Source organism: Capra hircus, chromosome 7 (assembly GCF_001704415.2).
Source record: "Capra hircus breed San Clemente chromosome 7, ASM170441v1, whole genome shotgun sequence".
NCBI classification, from domain to species: Eukaryota; Metazoa; Chordata; class Mammalia; order Artiodactyla; family Bovidae; genus Capra; species Capra hircus.
The window spans coordinates 93,497,852-93,516,309 of NC_030814.1; the positions used below are offsets into that span (position 1 = coordinate 93,497,852).

General features: G+C 52.4%; 1 protein-coding gene across 4 annotated transcripts in view; it reads right to left on the reverse strand.

The window, feature by feature from the left end:
- The window catches only part of CERS4 (ceramide synthase 4), a 33,571-nt gene continuing 15,691 nt past the window's right edge, over positions 579-18,458 (reverse strand). For 3 of the 4 annotated variants that reach the window (XM_018050985.1, XM_018050986.1, XM_013965206.2), the window contains 10 exons: positions 8,989-9,162; positions 6,005-6,122; positions 5,083-5,201; positions 4,926-4,983; positions 4,282-4,332; positions 3,837-3,929; positions 3,497-3,625; positions 3,060-3,166; positions 1,334-1,490; positions 579-1,094 (listed from right to left, as the gene is read on the reverse strand). In XM_018050985.1, coding sequence (XP_017906474.1) covers positions 918-1,094; positions 1,334-1,490; positions 3,060-3,166; positions 3,497-3,625; positions 3,837-3,929; positions 4,282-4,332; positions 4,926-4,983; positions 5,083-5,201; positions 6,005-6,122; positions 8,989-9,161 — 1,182 coding nt within the window. In that variant the 5' untranslated portion in view covers position 9,162 and the 3' untranslated portion in view covers positions 579-917. The remainder of the gene's footprint in view (positions 1,095-1,333; positions 1,491-3,059; positions 3,167-3,496; positions 3,626-3,836; positions 3,930-4,281; positions 4,333-4,925; positions 4,984-5,082; positions 5,202-6,004; positions 6,123-8,988; positions 9,163-18,458) is intronic. The other variant, XM_013965209.2, reaches the window with a different exon arrangement.

Below are 18,458 nucleotides of genomic sequence, written 5' to 3' on the forward strand. Positions count from 1 at the left end.
TGTCTCTGATGTTTCTGGAACGCAGCCCTTTCCGGTCCTGCGTGGAACCTTGTGGCTGTGGTTTCTAGAGCACCAGGGTGGGGGTACCCTTCTGCACAGCTTGTAAGGAGATGCTAAATTCCCCCAGGTGGACCCTTGGGAGTGGTGGGAGCACCCCACCACTATTTCACTGTCTTCAGGGGGGTCCTGGGGACCTTGAAGATGGCCTTGAGAGGTAACTGCAGGACAGGTGTGAGTCTCCCCTCTGCCCATCTGCTTGGACCTGTGTGGCCTTGGGCAAAGGACTCTGCCTGTCTGAGCTCAGTACCTGCTCATCTGTACTCAGGGTCTGTGAATAGCTAACGCAGGGCTGCCCTGCTGTGGGAGGAGACGTCTTGGCTCAGGCGCTAGCTGGGAGTTGGGGACTCGCTCAAGGGGGTCAATACGCACTGCCTGCTCTCTGGGTCCCCAAGGGGTAAGCATGTGTCTTGGGATGGCTTTGAGGGTCCTGTTGGTGGGGCACCCAAGTCCTGGCTGCCTTGGAGCCTCTGGGGATGGAGTAGGAGCTGTAAGCAGGACACAAGCCCTCAGGCAGAGAAGCTGGTTCCGGTCAAGGTTTATTGGACCCCTTTCGGTCCGGGGCTCTTCACAGTTCAGGCTGCAGCCTGCAGGTGGCGCTGGCGGGCTGCAGTGTCCTTGTAGCCATCTGCAGCCCCGACTCCCTTTCGCCAGTCCTGTTGGTTGCTCAGCTCTGTTGGTTGCTCGGAGAAGGTGGGAGGGTGGGTTGAAGGAAGGGGCTGGAGACTGATCATCAGCCCCACCTGGGGCCCTCCCTTGTCTCCACAAAGTCTGCCGAGATCCCGCAGTCCAGCCGCCCCACAAATCAGAGCTGCCCCCGGCGCTGGGGCAGCCCCCCTCGCGGCCAGTCCTCTGGCTGTCTACGTGGCTGGTGTGTGCCCGTTGGCCATGCGACCGGCTGCCCGGCTCCGAGGGCCGTCAGTGGGGGCTGCTCCGGGCCGCTTTGCCGCCCCATTCTTCATCTGAGGACACTCCTCAGCTGCCTCCCCATCGCTGGAGTCTAACTCCTCCACGTCACTGCGAACATCCTTCTCCATCTGGGGAAGAGGAGGAGGCAGGGGACTGGCTTGGCTGGGGCCCCAGGGAGGCATGCCGCTAGCCAACTACCCCAGCCCTATCTGGTCTTTCTTTCCTTTTTAAATTTATTTGCTAATTTTTTTTTTTTTTTTTTTTTTGGCCTCGAGCACCGCCCAGGGGATCTTAGTTCCCCCGACCAGGGACTGAACCTGAGCCCCCTGCATGGACAGCATGGAGTCTTAACCACCAGACTCCCTACCTGGCCTTTCTTTATGAAACTGTAGATCATGCGAAGGATGAGGCAAGACCAGAACACATGCAGCAGCTGCAGAATCATCAGAAGTATGTTCAAGAAGTAGTAGCCGAAGAAGGTGCCCAAGTTGACAGTGGACTCGAAGTAAGTGGTATAGAGGATCCTGTGGTGGGTGGGCGGGAGGGAGAGGCAGGGCTTTACTGGCTGCTGTAGCCCCCAGTCCTGGGAATCTCTAACTTGCATGACCCTCCTTGCTCTAGAACCTTCTATGGCTCCCCATTACTCTCCTCCCACCAAAGAGTAATGCCTGTGCTCTTCAGTTGGGCAGTTTAGTAATCCCCTCACCCGATTATATTAAATTCATAGAATGCACAAGCTGGCCAACTGGCTAGCCATAACTGTGAACCCCTATGGGGAGCTTAGTGTCCCAGTAGCTCTCCTGGGTGGTCCTTTCACACCTTCTCAGGTCCCCGTCATTTCCCACCCAGATCAGCTGTAGGGTCATCAGTGACCTGCCTTGATCAGAGAGCAGGCACCTGGCTGGCCCCCCACCTCCTCTTTCCCCTTGAACCTTTAGGGACCCGCACTCCCAGGTCCCCACTTCATGGCTGCTTCCTCTCCATCTCCTCTGCAGGCTCCCCTGACCCGCAACCCCAGAACTGGGCCTCTCTGTCAACACCTGGTCTCCGGTGACCCCATCCAGTCTCATGGATGAAAACACCGAACATTTAGCCCTCTCCCCAGGACCCCAGGCTAGTGTCCACGGGTGTTGCCAGCCCCTTAAACCCAGCACAGTCACAGCTAAGCTCCTGTTCCTCAAGCAGCAACCCTGACCCCATTCCCATCTCATAACCCTTGAGTCATCTCCTTGAGCCCACACACTTCTCTCACCTGCCCTGGTCCTGCCCCATCACTGGCTACCTGGACCAGTGCCATCATGTGGGCCCCGGCCCCCAGCTTCATCCCCAGCCTCCTACCAGCTATTCCCCCTGCAGCCACCAGAGTGAGCCTGTGAGAACTCATATGGGGTCCCTCCAGTCCTCTACTCAGGGCCCCCACGTGACTTGGGATAAAGGCCCACTTCTCCCCAAAGCCCTGCATACTCCGTCCCGCCGTTCTCCACCTTCACTTCCTCCCTCTCTCTCCTTCTGCTTTCGCCACAGGGGTCTTCTATCTGTTCTTCTAACATGCTGGACACGGTCCTGCCTCTAGAATGCTGTCAGTGAGGCCTTCTCCAACCACCTCAATTCCAACTCAACACACAGTTCCTGTGCCCTTCCTGACTTTTCTTCTCTTTAGCACAATCACTGCCACACATATTCTGAAGCCCACTTGTTTGCCTATCACACTTCTCCATCCACCAGTGTCAGCTCCACAGGACCTTCCCGCTGTCCCCTCTGCTGGCGTGAAAGAGGGAGGTGGGAGGCTCAGCAAATTCCCAGGCAAAGACTTGACCAAACAGGGACCCGATGCGGTCTCCCAGTCCATGTTCCAGGCACCCAGGGCTGATGATGACTAAGCCCAGTGCTCTGCCTACCTCTGGGCCTTTGCTTAGGCTGTGCCCTGTGTTGGAAACCCCTTTCCCTGCCTCCTCCTAGAAGCCTCCCAGCCAGCAGCCCCAGTTCCCTGGATTGGGGAACCCAAAAACCGACGGTGAGGCAGACCCATATCTCAGCCACCTCTCCCCTGATCCTTCACCCCCCGACCCCCCACAGCGGAAGGGCTGACTCACCGGGTGGGGAAGAGCACGAGGCGAGTGTAGAAGAAAACCAGCGAGAAGATGATGAACAGAGTGTCGCACAGGCGCCGCCAGTGTGTGTAGTTGAACAATTTACTGGCCTGGGGAGAGCAGCAGAGAGAAATAGACGTGGGAAGGGCAGGGCCAAGAAATGGCAGGGCCTCTTCCCAGGGAAAAAGGGCCATGGGGCTGGGTCAGGTGAGTTGGGGCAGGGTCTTATCTCTAGGAACTGCCTAGACAGGTAAAGTGTGATCTGCAGGGGTGACAGGGGTGGGGGTGTCATCTCTCTGAAGACTGACAGGGAGTGGTGCCTCAGCTCCCTGCAGATAGGGGGTGACAGGGAGTGGGGCCTCAACCCCAGGGGCACCTGGGAGGGTGGGGTGGGGGTGGGGGGGTGGAAGCCGGAAGGAGTCAGGCTGGGCCCAGCCCACCTCCAGCAGGTAATCAGAGGAGTCGTGTAGCAGCAGCACCAGAGAGCCGATGCGCAGCAGGTTCAAGCTGTAGGAGAAGCTGATCAGGATGATGGTCACGAAGTGATGAATCACCTGCTCCGTGAAGTCCTGTGTGAGAGGGAGGGTCACAGCCGGGATGACGCTGGGTGGCTGGAGCAGGTCCTCCCAGGGGGTTTGCTTGGAGGATGGATACCATGCCACCTCCCTGAGGCGCCAAGGTTCTTGGGGTGTGGGATAAGGCCACCCCTCCCCACCTGGAACTGGGTCATAATCATCCCAGGGCATCACTTCCTCAGCCAGAGTCTTGGCCTGGCCTCACCTTGCGCTTGGTGTCAAAGGGCAGTGTCATCAGCAGAGAGATGTAGAAACTCAGCTCCAAGAGGTACCAGTGGTACAGGCCTGGCTTCAGGGGCTGTGGCAGGGGTGCAAGGTTAGCTGTGGGGAGTGGAGGCGCCCAGAGGGCATGGGGTATGGGGCAAGGCCCTCCCCATTTGCTCAAACCCACCACACATGAATCCCAATGAGTGTGGAAGGCATGAGCTCCCTGTCCGCAGAGGTAACCAAGGGTAGTGGTTTTGTGGTTTCCTGCTTTGAGTGTCCTGACTCCTGGCCCCTCTCCATTCCACAAGGGAGCCAAAAAATAGAGTGGGACTCAGAGGGGAATGATGGTAGCATGTCCAGCTTTGGCTCTCCTGCCTGTGACCACAGGAACTCTGACCATGCTGATCTTCCCACCAGCCTCCAAACACCTGCCTGGCACTCACCTGATGTGGGTAATTTTCCCAGCATGTGACCGGCGTCCACAGCCACGACTCCTGCAGGGACGGGGGGAGTCTGAGGGTCTCCAAAGGCTAGCACCCAGAACTCCCACCCCAGGCACGGGTCCTCCTCCCGGGCTCCCTGGCTCTCAGCTGCTCTCACTCAGGCTGGCTGTTTGCTGCCAACTACAGCTCTGCTCTCGCTGTAGGGTGTGGGGATGAGTGTGTGTGCGCTAAGGCACTTCAGTTGTGTCCAGCCCTTTGTGACCCTATGGACTGTAATACTGGACTGGGTTGCCATGCCTTCCTCCAGGGGATCTTCCCGACCCAGGGATTGAACCCGCATCTCTTATGTCTCCTGCATTGGCAAGTAGGTTCTTTACCACTGGCGCCACCTGGAAGGCCCTCTCACTGTACATCAGAGGCTTATTATTCAGAATCCCCAGCCCTGACACACAGTAGGTCCTCAACAGGCCACCCATCAAGTGAACATTCACCATAACCTTGCCACGTTCCTTCCGCCCTCTCTGTGCCTTTGCACATTTCCCCCTCTGCCCAAACCCCACACACCCCTCCCCAATCCAATCTGGGCCCAGCACATAGCAGGCGCTTGTGGGATACACGGCAGGTAAGCCATCAGGTACACTCACGTGATAAAGAACCATGGTTCCACTGATGAAGGAGCACAGATAGAAGGCAAACCTCCAGCTGCAGGCGGGGAGGGAGCCCATAAAGCAGCTGCCAAAGGAGCAGACCCCCCTCACAGCACCCCCAGACACCCCCTCACCAGCCCCACCCTGGGCTTACCTGGCCTCACAGAACTTCTTGGTCAGGCAGGGCCGGTCCTGGTTCCGGCGTCTCCGGAACCAGCACTGAGTCTGCCGCAGCGTGAGGCCACACTGCATGGCCAGGAGGTTCATCTGGGGCTGGAGAGCGGGTGATGGGGGCCAGGGTCACAGAAGCGGCCTCCCGCCACTGTCCCAGGACAGCCAGGACCCAGCTCTGCATACCCGCTCCCCGCCGTGGTCCTAAACCTCACCTGTGGGGGTGCTTTACCTACGTTACAGGGGACTAGGGGGTTTCATAGGGTGATGTGTATACTCAGTCGCTTCAGTCACGTCCGACTCTTTTGGGATTCTCTAGGCAGGAATACTAGAATGGGTTGCCATTTCTTCCTCCAGAGGAATCTTCCCAAACCCAGGGATTGAACCCAAGTCTCCTGCATTGGCAGGTGGATTTGTTACTGCTGAGCCATGGGGAAATCCATAGGGTGGAGCACCCTAAACAGGCCTGATAAAAACCCAGCCCTGGGACTTCCCTGGTGGTCTAACAGTTAAAAAATCTGAACGCCAATACAGGGAACGCAGGTTCAATCCCCGGTCCAGGAAGATTCCACATGCCTCAGGGCCACCAGACCCAGGTGCCAAAAGCCCGAGCGCCCCAAAGCCCGTGCTCCATGCAACAAGAGAAGCCAAAACAATGAGAGGCTGCAGCTAGAGAGCAGCCCTCCCGCCACTCACCACAAGTAGAGAAAGCCTGTGCATAGCAACAAAAGAAGCAGCGCAGCCAAAAGGAAGAAGAAAAACCAAAACCCAGTCCTGCTCACAGGCTGACGGGCCTTGGGATTCAAGGGGTTGGGGGTGGGGGTTTTCTCCCCCCGCCTTCAGAGCTACCCTCGGGGCACCCAAGCAGGCCGAAAGGGGATGGAGGAGAGGGTTGGGGATCTCACCTCCGTGGGTTTCCGCCCTATCATTAGGAAGTGCTTCTCCAGCATGGCATTGGGCTTTGCTGGCCTCCTGATCTGGTTCCGCACGCCCAGCCACCGGCTCAGGGGCAGGCCGACGAATCTGGGTGCAGGGGAGACAAAGCCTGTCAGTCCAGGTGGGGAAACAGGGGTCACTGGGGCCAGGCCACAGTTTGGGAGCCTGCAGGGGGTAGCCTGGCTGTTGCAACAGGCACAACCTAAGAAAGACAGCTGGCGGGCTTCCTTGGTGGTCCAGTGGTTAGGAGGCCACCTTCCAATGGTGGGGCACAGGATCAATCTCTGGTACAGGTACTAAGGTCTTACATACCTCAGAGTACAGCCAAAAATTGAAAAAAAAAGAAAAGGGAGTTGGATTGGTCTTCAGGATGTGAGATGATCAACTTTGGTGGTACTCAGGCACCTCTAGATGTGAGAGTTGGACTATAAAGAAGGCTGAGCACCGAAGAATTGATGCTTTGGAATTGTAGTGCTGGGGGACTCTTGAGAGTCCCGTGGACAGCAAGGAGATCAAACCAGTCAATCCTAAAGGAATTCAATCCTGAATATTCACTGAAAGGACTGATGCTGAAGCTGAAGCTCCAATAGTTTGGCCACCTGATGTGAAGAGCTGAATCAGTGGAAAAGACCCTGATGCTGGGAAAGATTGAAGGCAGAAGAAGGGGGATGCAGAGGATGAGATGGATGGATGGCATCATCGACTCAATGGACATGAGTTTGAGCAAACTCTGGGACATAGTGAAGGACAGGGAAGCCTGGTGTGCCGCAGTCCATGGGGTGGCAGTTAGATATGACTTAGTGGCTGAACAGCAGGCACCTTCACTCCATCCCAAAGCAGGGATGAGCATCCCCTCACTGCCTGAGCTCTGATCTGCCCCCCAACCCGGCTGGGGGCCCCCTATAGGCAGGAGCAGGTCTGCTCCTCCTCTCTCCCTGTATCCCCTCCTCCTTTGTGGACATTTGGAGGAGCTGGGACCCTGGTGAGGCAATCACCACAGTGCCCACAAGGGGGCCTCCAAGACCAGGGCCAGGACCAAGCTGCATGTCCACCCTATCAATACCACGTTTCATTGGGGGAAACTGAGGTTCAGGGCAGCGCAGCAAGGGACTCATTCCAGACTCACTCATGCTGGGGGCAGGGAGGGAGGAGGGAGGAATGGGACATGACTGCCATGTTTTGTTTCTTTCTTTCGGCTATGCCTCAGGTCACACTGGATCCTAGTTCCCCATCAGGGGATGGAACCCCGGCCCTCTGCAGCTGAACCGTGGACTCCTAAGCATTGGACCCCTAGGGAGGTCCCACAACTGCCATTTATCGAAAACTTACCATCTGCCAAGCATGTGTCTAAGTCCCCCTTGTGTGCTGGCTCACTTAACCCTATTATTACTGTCCCCATTGTCCTGATAGGCAAACTGAGGCTCAGAAAGGCCAGAGATCCACCCCAGGTGACACAGCAAGTGAAAGGCAGGCCCAGGATTCACTTTCCCTTAATGGGAATAACCTCTGCCTGTGTTTGACCCCGGAAAAGCTATTTTCAACCCCATTACTCTTTAGAAAAGCAAGGGATATTTTTGGGATGCCCATCTCAACTGGAGCCATTGGCTAAATAGGTGAGAAAACAGACCCAGCCTTCAAGGCCTGGCTGAATTGGGCCTCCCAGAATCCCTCAGGCAAAGCCTTGATCCTAGATGACCAACCTGCTGTGTGACCCCAGGCAAGTCACTTGACCTCTCTGTGCCTCCATTTCATCTTCTGTAAAATGGGGATAATAACAGTACCACTTCACCGGGTGGCCATGAGGACTGAGTTAAGACAGGCAAACTGTTCAGAGCAGGGGTTGGCAGAGTAAAAGCTCAAAGAGTGTCTGGTAAATATAATGCCAATGAATGGGCCCTGGGTTCCCCATGTCCAGCCTATGTCCCAGGAACCCTGACTCCAGGAAGCTCCTCGTGAGTGGGACAGGCAAGGTGTAGAAAGGTCAGGGGGTTGCAAAGAAGGCTAGGGACCTGGGACTGCCCTGTCAGTCCAGTGGCTGAGACTCCATGCTCCCAATGCAGGGGGCCCAGGTTCAACCCCTGGTCAGGGGACTAGATCCCACATGCCACAGCTAAAAGGTCCTGCATGCTGGAACTAAAGATACCACATCCTGCAGCGAAGATCATAAATATTTTTAATAAAAGGTGTGGAATTTGAAATCACATGTGAGCTGTGGAGGAAGGGGAGCGGGAGGGGCGCCTAGGCACCGAGTGGGAAACTTTGAGGAGGGGCAAGCCTTGTTGGGGGTGGGCCGTGGGGGCCAGGTAGATGTGGGAGCTGTGACCACAGCATAAGTCAGGTAGAAGAGCGTGGGATGGAGGGAAGGGACCCAGGAGACGGACGGCCAGGGAAAGAAGAACTGCAGTCTGGGGCAGTGTCTGCATCGCGTGAGAAATAACTGAAAACCCATGGGTGCGTTCAGCATACACTCAGGGGCCAGGGGCCCGGCTGCAGGAGCTGAGTGGCGGAGGGTCCCAAAGTGGGGGCTGGAGTACCCTAGCCCTTCCTTTGGCTACAAAGGAGATCAAAGGGAAGGCATTGGAAGGAACGAGGAGGGAAGGGTGGGGTCGGGGAGGGAAGAGAGGCACCCATACAGGAAGGAAGGACGAGGGAGTGGGTGGGAGTTCCTTCACTTACTGACCGGCCTCTGCAGACCCATCCCAGGTCAGCAAAGCAAGAGCATCACCCCCCATGGTCTCCACTTTTCCCCCCCCCGAGATGCTGGCACTCCCAGAAACCTGCAGCCAATGTCCCAGGCCTCGGAGACCCTCAGAATATGGGTGGCGGCAGCTGGGGTGGGGGGCAGGATGGAGCCAGGAGAGCACTGTGACTCAAAGCCAGGCTCCCTCCGGGCACACGCGATGATGTGATCTTGCAGATGGGAGAGCGCAAGGCGGGCGGCGCAGTCACTTACCTCTCGAAGGTGAAGCGAACGACCACCAGGGCCAGTGCCAGGGGCACAGCCATCAGTGTATCCCGGGGGTGGGGGAAGACCAGGCCATCGCGGTCCTCCAGCTGAGCCCATGAGATGTTGGGGGGTAGCCAGAACCTCTCGTCCCACAGCCAGTCGTTCAGGCTGGACCACATCCTGTGGACACAGGGTCCAGTGAATGGACAGCTTGGCACACAGGACACGTTGAGTGGGAGGACTGGGCAACCTGCCCTCTTCCCCCTAGCCCTTGGCAACCTGGAGCTTATTAGAGCCAACGTGAAGGATAGACTTGGGCTGCGTGTCCTCAGGCAAACGACCTGACCTCTCTGAATCTCAAGCTCATTTGTAAAACTGGGACAGCAATACCCACCTCGCAGCCCAGCTTCATAAGGCGCACAAAGTGCTTAGCCTGGTGACTACGGACCCTTAAATGTAGCTCATGATGGTAGTTATTACTCTGTACTTTAGAGACATGAGAAGGGCAGCCAGAAGGGAGGGGCTGATTAGGGTGATGACTTTGAGTTCTCGAGCAGCCAGGAAGGTTTTCTGTCATTGCGGGGAGGTTCCTCTGAAGCAGCCCAAAGATGAAGGATTTAAGGAATCCACAATTCCCTCCCTGGCCATCCTTCCACGCATGGACTCTCCTTGAGGGATGAATGTCAGCTGTCTCACTCACTTTCTCCCAGCCGTGGCTGGGCAAGAGTGCCTGCAGTCTGACCGAACTTGCTGCCAGATAATGGAACAATGGTCAAGGCAGGCCAGCTTTCCACCAAGAGCTGCTGGGGAGCTGCTATGGGGCCCAGCTGTCCCGAGGAGCCCAAATAGCTTCTCTGGTTCCTGAGATTTAAAACAAGTGCCCCAACCCCCATACTGGTCCCCACTTGCAAAGTCTGCTCATTCGTCTGTCCATCCATCCATCAGACCACCCATCCATCTACTCATCTGTTCAGTCCACCTAGTCAACTATTCATCCATCCAGCCATATCATTTGCTTGCCCACCTGTACATGTACGAGTTCATCCATCCATCCATCCATTCACCTATCCATCCACCCATCTACCTGTCCATCCACCCATCTACGTGTCCATCATCCCATCCATCCATCCACCCGTCCACACATCCATACCCATCTGTCTATCTACCTGTCTGTTCATCCACCCACCCACTCACTGTCCATCTACTCATCCATCCATCCCTCCACCCACCTATTCATCTGTTCAGCCAGCCAGCCACGTGCCTGCCCACCTTTACATCTATGTGTCCAGCCATCTACCCATCCATCAGTTCATCTATCATCTGTTCATCCACCCACCCATCCACCCACTCGTCCATTCATTGATCCACCCATCCATCCATGAGATGTTCTCTGAGTGGCTTATACATGCCAGAGCCTGAGGCTGGATGTTGGAGTCACAGCAGGGAACAAAGCAGACACATTCCTGTCCCCATGAAGCTCACAGCCCAGGAGGGGGAGGCAGCCAGCCCACAAGTAAACAGATTCATATATAAATGAGACAACACATCGTGATGGGGCCTGGTAGAAACAGGGTGACGTGATTTATCATGGAAGGTTGCTAAGGAAACACCGTCTGAGCTGAGACCTAGAGATAAGAAAGGCTTGGGTATGTGCAGAAGTGGGTTGTGGTGGTGGGAGGGGGGCTGGGAGGGACTTTCCAGAGTGGCAGGTGCAAAGGCCCTGAGGCAGGACTGAGCAACACTGAGCAGGGGAGGACCAGTGAGGATGCCTTTGTGGCTGGAGCAGAGTGAGCAAGGGGAGAGAGTGGGAGGAGGTGAGTGCAGGAAGTGGGTGGGGGCAGGTCACGCAGGGTCTGTGGACTGTGAGGAGGAATCAGATGAGTTCCTCCAACATCTTAAAACAAAAGCCAAATTTACAGTGAGTGTCTATATACCCACCACCAGACTCTACCATTTGTGTTTTGCTCTCTTGCTTTATAACACATCTGCCCATGCATCCATCCATCCCTCTATCCACCCGCTAGTGCATTTTTGGGTGGACTTCAAAAAAACAGCTGGGGGACCACAACATTGCTTCTTGCTCAGCCCAGGAGAACTTTTATCACCCCAAAGTCTATGACAGCAGAGAACCAACAAAAGAATCAGCTCCTCTTAATGTTGTTTTAATCTTAAGACAACATTCCCTGGTGGCTCAGATGTTAAAGAATCTGCCTGCAATGCAGGAGACCCAGGTTCGAACTGTGGCGCGAGTGGTAAAGAACCCACCTACCAATACAGAAGCTGCAAGAAACTTGGGTTCCATCCCTGAGCGGGGAAGATCCTCTGGAGGAGGAAATGGCAACCCACTCCATATTCTTGCCTGAGAAATCCCATGAACAGAGGAACCTGGCGGGCTATGGGGTCCATGGGGTCGCAGAGAGTTGGACACGACTGAGCGACTAACACCTTACTTCTTTCAAGATTAAATAATATGATTTTTTAAAAAAGACTTATTCTCAAGATTTTATCTGCTGCTTCAGAGATTGTGATTTACCCTCCAATTGAATACATATTTTGTTTTTATTACTACAATTTCTTCAGTGTGATGTTACATATGCACACACATATATGTGTGTATTTAAGACTTAGAGTTTATTTGGCTGGGACAACTAAGCTGGGAATCAGAACTTTTTTCTCAGTTTGTTCTTTAAGTACCACTTAGTAGCTCACCTTTCCTATCTTGTTTTAGTGAGTGTTTTAGCTTTTAAAAAGTTATTATATTTAGAAATCTACGTATGGAATTTTCTCTTCTGTGGCACTTACATTTCCATCTTTACACCACTACCACGTCTTGATTTGCTGTCTTTTTATCTTACCTTTTAATTCTTTGACATTTCTTTTCTAAATGTACTTTTATAACTATTTGTTAAATTGTAAAATCCTGTGATATCCGTATAAAATAGGTATCCTATTAATAATAAAGTAATTTGCATTAAAAGCAAACAGAAAACCACAAAATAGGCAGCTTAGGGGGAGGAATAAATTAGGAGTTTGGGGTTAAAATACGTATACTACTATCTATAAAACTGATAACCAACAAGGACCTACTGAATAGCACAGGGAACTCTGCTCAGTTTCTTATAATAATTTGTAACGGAAAAGAATCTAAAAAAGAGTATATACAGTGTATAGTGAATATATATAGTGTATAACTGATTCACTGTGCTGTGTACCTGAAACTAACACAACAGTGTAAATCAACCATGTATGTACTGGTGCATCCATGTACGCACACAGGTGTGTCCAGGTCTTTGCGACCACGTGGACTGTAGCCTACCAGGCTCCCCTGCCCATGGAAGTTTCCAGTCAAGAATATGGAGTGGGTTGCCCTTTCCTCCTCCAGGGGACCTTCCCCGCTGAGGGACTGAACCCAAGTTTCTTGCATCTCCTGCACTGGATTCTGCAGTGGATTCTTTGCCACTGCCACTAGGGCCATACTTCAATAAATTTTTTTTTTAAAAAGTAGGTGACATCAAGTCACATCACCCTTAAATATTTCAGCATGCAGATCATTAACTAGAGTTCAATATTGGCTTACATGTTTTTTTCCTGTGAAGGTAAAATTTACTAGAGCACAGTGCATCAACATTAAGTGCACAATGGTTGAGTTTTGACCGTTACACGCACCTATGTAAACCAACCTCCAGCCACACATTCTTCTCCCTCCATCACCTTCTCTCTCTCTCTCTCTCAGCCCCTTCTCAGTCAACCTCCATCTCCATCGTCCAAAGGTAACCTCTGCTCCAGTTTTTTCTTTCCATTGGGGGTTACTTTTGTCTGCTCCAGAACTTCATATAAATGGAATCCCAAACTCCATCTTTGTGTCGAGCTTCTTTCACTTGTGTAGTATTTTCAAGATTCACCTCTGTTGTTGCAAGTTCAGTAGCTTTAATTCTCAAATTGTTGGCACTAAATGAACAGCGAAAGTTGCTCACTTGTGTCCGACTCTTTGCTACCCCATGGCCTGTTAGCCTGTCAGGCTCTTCAATCCGTGGATTTCTCCAGGCAAGAATAGTGGAGTGGGTTGCCGTTCCCTTCTCCAGGGGATCTTCCCAACCCAGAGACCGAACCCAGGTCTCCCACACTGCAGGCACATTCTTTACCATCTGAGCTACCAGGGAAGCCCCACTAAATGAATATACCACAGTTGGTTGTCATGCACTTGTTTTTTTAACTTTTACTTATTATTAATTTATTAAACATATTTGTTTCAGTATTAATTTTTTTGGCTGCACTGGGTCTTGTGGCTACATGTGGGCTTTTCTGTAGTTGTGGCGACCAGGGGCTCCTCTCTAATTGCAGTGCGCAGGCTTCTTGTTGCGGTGGCTTCTCTTGTTGAGGAGCACGAGCTCTAGGGCACGTGGGCTTCAGTAGTTGTAGCCCATGGACTTAGTTGCTCCGAAGTATGTGGGATCCTCCCAGACCAGGCATCCAATCAACCACTGCACCACCAAGCAAGTCTTATCATTCACTTGTTGATGGACAGCTGAGATGCATTCAGTTTCGGGAAGTTATGAGCAAAACTGTTCAGAACATTCACGTCCCAGTCTTGTGTGAATAGATGTCTTTCTGTTTCCTAGGTCTGTCCGGAGGAGTGGAATTACTGGGTCATACTTGGGCTTCCTTGGTGGTTCAGACAGTAAAGAATCTGCCTGCAATGCAGGAGACCCGGCTTTGATCCCTGGGTCAGGAGGATCCCCTGGAAAAGTGAATGCAACCCACTCCAGTATTCCTGCCTGAATCCATGAGGTCGCAAAGTATTGGACACGACAGAGTGACTAACACGTCCACTTTTTAACTTTCACTGCACATCTTCCGTGATGAGCACCTACCAAACTGCATTCTGGAGTGGCTGCGCCATTTACACTTGATCTTGTGAGGTCTGGGAGTTTTATGGCCCTCCGCTTTATTTTCGGAGAAGGCAATGGCACCCCACTCCAGTACTCTTGCCTGGAAAATCCCATGGACGGAGGAGCCTGGTAGGCTGCAGTCCATGGGGTCGCTAAAAGTCGGATGACTAAGCGACTTCCCTTTCACTTTTCACTTTCATGCATTGGAGAAGGAAATGGCAACCCACTCCAGTGTTCTTGCCTGGGGAATCCCAGGGACGGGGGAGCCTGGTGGACTGCCGTCTATGGGGTCGCACAGAGTCGGACACAACTGAAGCAACTTAGCAGTAGCAGCAGCAGTTGTATTTTAGGTGAGATGGCAAGGGCGGGGGGTGGATTCCCCGACAGGAAGTGGCTTTGGAGGCCAGAATAGGGGCCCATCCAGATAAACCAGGAGAAGCTACTACATTCCCCGCCCCCCGCCAAGATCTGCCCACTAGCAACCTTAATTCCACCTGCAAGCTCAGTTTCCCTTTGCCACATGGGGTAGCATGTACCCCCAGGTTCCGGGATTAGGATGCAGACGTCATTAAGGGGGACATTATTTCTCCTCCCTCACATTGCCAGGTAAAAGGGGTTACTCTTAGGAGCAGGCAGGGATCAGAAGGGCCAAGAGAGGTTGCTGGGGGTTGGAATGTCCTGTCTCTTGATGCATGTGGTATTCTGGTTGAGAAAATGCACTGAGCTGTGCTTCCATGCTGTGCGCCCCTCCTCTGGGCAGATTAAAACATCTGCCTTGAAAAAAATCTAGGACCCGTTGTTTTGGCTTCTCTTGTTATGGAGCATGGGCTTCAGTCATCGTGGGGCACCGGGCCAGTTACCCTCTGGCACATGAAGTCTCCCCAGGTCAGGGATTGAACTCGTGTCCCCTGCATTGGCAGGTGGATTCTTAAAGCACTAGGCCAGCAGAGAAGCCCTGGTTTTAACTAGCAGTAATCTTCTGAAGTTCTGACTACCTGGTCTTTGTTGCAAACATTCCTATATATCCTGATTCCTCCCTCATTTCTTCAGAGCACTTCCTCAGAGCTATCTGAGAGGCTATTTCTGGGCTTGAAGTCCTCAGAATGACCACAGAGTAAAATATAATTCTCAGCTTTTAGGTTGTGCATTTTTTTTCAGTGGACAGTGGATTTGGGGAGCAGGAGTTTGGTTTGGTGACAAGGGGGAGGGGCGTGCCTTGGATATCCCTGAGGCCACAGATCAGGCTGGAGCTTCTCTGGGGTTGGGGCAGGTAATGGATGAAATCCCCCAGGGAGGAAGTGTACATGAGGAATCAGCCCAAAGACCATGGCAGAGGGCATTCGAGTTCAGGCATCAGTGAAGTGATGAAGAGTAGCCACCACCACTGGACACTCTGGCCTGGGAGGGACACCAAGAGGCCCCAGCCTGACAGATGGGCAAAAGTGTCAAAAAAAAAAAAAGGGGGGGGAACAAAGAGTGCTGCTCACCATCCAGTTATATGAAGGGTTAAATTGCAACCTACAGGCAGTGCGCCCACAGGGGAATTCAGGATAGAAGAAAAACAGGATGAGGCATTCTGTGCTTTGGATAAAAAGGGTCCCTGGATAGTTCAGACTCATAGCCAGAAGAATTTCAATGACCTCAGATTCTTGCATCTTCCCAAACACAGAGAAGCACGAAAATTATTATCTTATCTATTCTTCGTGACAGGCAGTCATATTTTCCCAAGGTGTGTGCTGGACTGCATGTATTTCCTACCCCCCAGAATTCATGCATATTCTGGCTCCTCCCCTTCATCTTTGGAGCTGTTTACTCAGAGCTACCAAGTAGCTGTCTCCAGAGCTATTGTCCTCAGTGAAGACCCTGAGGTGGCATGGTGGTAAAGAACCCCCTTGGCAATGCAGGAGACATAGGTTTGGGACAATCCCCTCAAGGAGGCCATGGCAACCCATACCTCTATTCCTGGAAAATCCCCTGGACAGAGGAGCCTGGCGGGCTACAGTCCATGGGGTTGCAAAGAGTCAGACACGACTGAGCGCACATATAAAGACTCTGAATAAAACGTAAACTCACAGCTCTCCTATTGTGCAATTTTCCTTAAGACAGGTGTGTGACAGCGGTTAGTTTAGACCCACAAGGTTCAGGAGACCCAGACAGAACAGACAGATGGATAGGAGGATGGAGGGACTTCTGCCCAAGTGGTTGATGTCTTTAAAAAAAAGATAAATTAGGAGTTTGTGATTAACATATAACAGATAACCCTACTTCCCTGGTGGCTCAGACAGTAAAGAATCCACCTGTAATGCAGGAGACCGGGTTTGATCCCTGGATCAGAAAGATGTCCTGGAGAATCCCATGGGCAAAGGAGCCTAGTGGGCTACAGTCCATGAGGTCGCAAAGAGTCGGACATGACTGAGCAACTATACACACAAACACGAAACTGATAAACAAGAAGGACCAGTTGTATACCACAAGGAAGGTATTTAATATCTTGTAATAACCTAGAATGGAAAAGAATCTAAAAAAGATATATATATGTACGTATATAGCTTCCTGGGTAGCTCAGCTGGTGAAGAATCTGTCTACAATGCAGGAGACCCCAGTTCAATTCCTGGGTCTGAAAGATTGCCCTGGAGAAGGGCTAGGCTACCCACTCCAGTATTCTCGGGCTTCCTTGGTAGCGCAGATGGTAAAGGATCTGCCTGCATGCGGGAGACTGGGTTTGATCCCTGGGTTGGAAGATCCCCTGGAGGAGGGTATGGCAACCCACTCCAGTATTCTTGCCTGGAGAATCCCATGGACGGAGGAGCCTGGAGGGCTAGAGTCCACAGAGTTGCAAAGAGTTGGACATGACTGAGCAACTAACCATGAGTAAGTGAAGTCATTCAGTCATGTCTGACCCTTTGCGACCCCATGGACTGTAGCCCTCCAGGCCCCTCCGTCCATGGGATTTTCCAGGCAAGAGTACTGGAGTGGGGTGCCATTGCCTTCTCCACAACTTACCATATAGATATATAAACTAAATCACTGTCCTATACACCTGAAACTAACACAACATTGTAAATGAACTATACTTCAATTTTTAAAAATGGTTAAAAAAAACACATTAAAAAAATTCACTAACAGGAAAATCTGGCTTGATCCCATGCACCCACAGGGGCAGGAGTGCACATGCCCAGCCTGGAATTTCTGGCCCCACCCCCACACAACCTCCCAGCAAGAGCTACATTCACAACAGGGTATCTACAGCCTTCTCAAGGGCCCTCACACAGATCTGAACATCCTCAGTACAGATGTAAGCGGGCTGGGCAGCCTGGGAAGGTCCACAGCCAGCTAGAGCTGGAGCCAGGACTCAGAATTCCAGGCCCCCAGCCACATGGTCTTCCCCCACCCAAGACCGGAGTCCCCTGCACCCATGGTGCTTTCATGTCATGATGAGCTTTGGGGACAAGTGAAAATGCACAAGAGCAATGGCATCCCATAATCCCAGGCCTCTGCCCATGTCCCCAGCTCAAAGCCCGCTTTCACTGCTTGATACATTCTGCTCCCAGCACACACCCCAGCTTTTACGAATGCTGTCCTCTGCCTAGAACGACCATCTAATATTTTTTGCCCCATGCTGAGCAGTGAGAACACAAAATGGTGATGAAAACTGGTAAGGTCTCAGCCCTAACAGGGCTAACATACCTCTCCTGTCTGTCTGACAAACTCCTACACATCCTTCAAAACCCGGTTCAGTTGCCACTTCCTTCTGGAGGCACCTCTCAATTGTTCCCACCTCAGATCCAGTTAAAGCACCCTCTGCCAGCCCTGCCTCATTCACTGTGATCTTGGAAGCTGGCCAGACAGCTCTTTTTTAGAGGGGGGTTGGAGAAGGAAGGAAGCATGACCAACCTCAAAGCCTAGTCCTCTCAGCTGAAGCAGGCATAGCCTTGTCTGGTCCCCAAGTCAGAAGGGAAAACAGAAATGCACTTTCCAAATCTCAGAGCCTTCCAAAGGGGGCTGCAGGCTGCAGAAGACTCAGCCCTGGACCTCCTCAGTCAGTCAGTTCAGTTGCTTAGTCATGTCCAACTCTTCATGACCCCATGGACTGCAGCTAGGCTTCCCTGTCCACCAGCTCCCAGAGCTTGCTCAAACATGTCCATTGAGTCAGTGATGCCATCCAATCATCTCATCCTCTGTCGTTCCCTTCTCCTCCTGCCTTCAATCTTTTCCAGCATCAGAGTCTTTTCCAATGAGTCAGTTCTTCACATCAGGTGGCCAAGTATTGGAGCTTCAGCTTCATTCAGCATCAGTCCTTCCAATCAATATTCAGGATTGATTTCCTTTAGGATTGACTGGTTTGATCTCCTTGCTGTCCATGGGACTCTCAAGAGTCTGCTCCAACACCACAGTTCAAAGGTATCAATTCTTTGGTGCTCAGCTTTCTTTATGGTTCAATTCTCCCATCCATATGTGACTACTGGAAAAACCCTTTCTCTGAACTGTGTCTATTCACTCACCCCCTTCACTCTCTTGATAAAGAAGAGACACTGAACTCTGAGAAGTCACCCACCTCCTTGCTTTGTGGTCAAGCAGGCCAGTGAG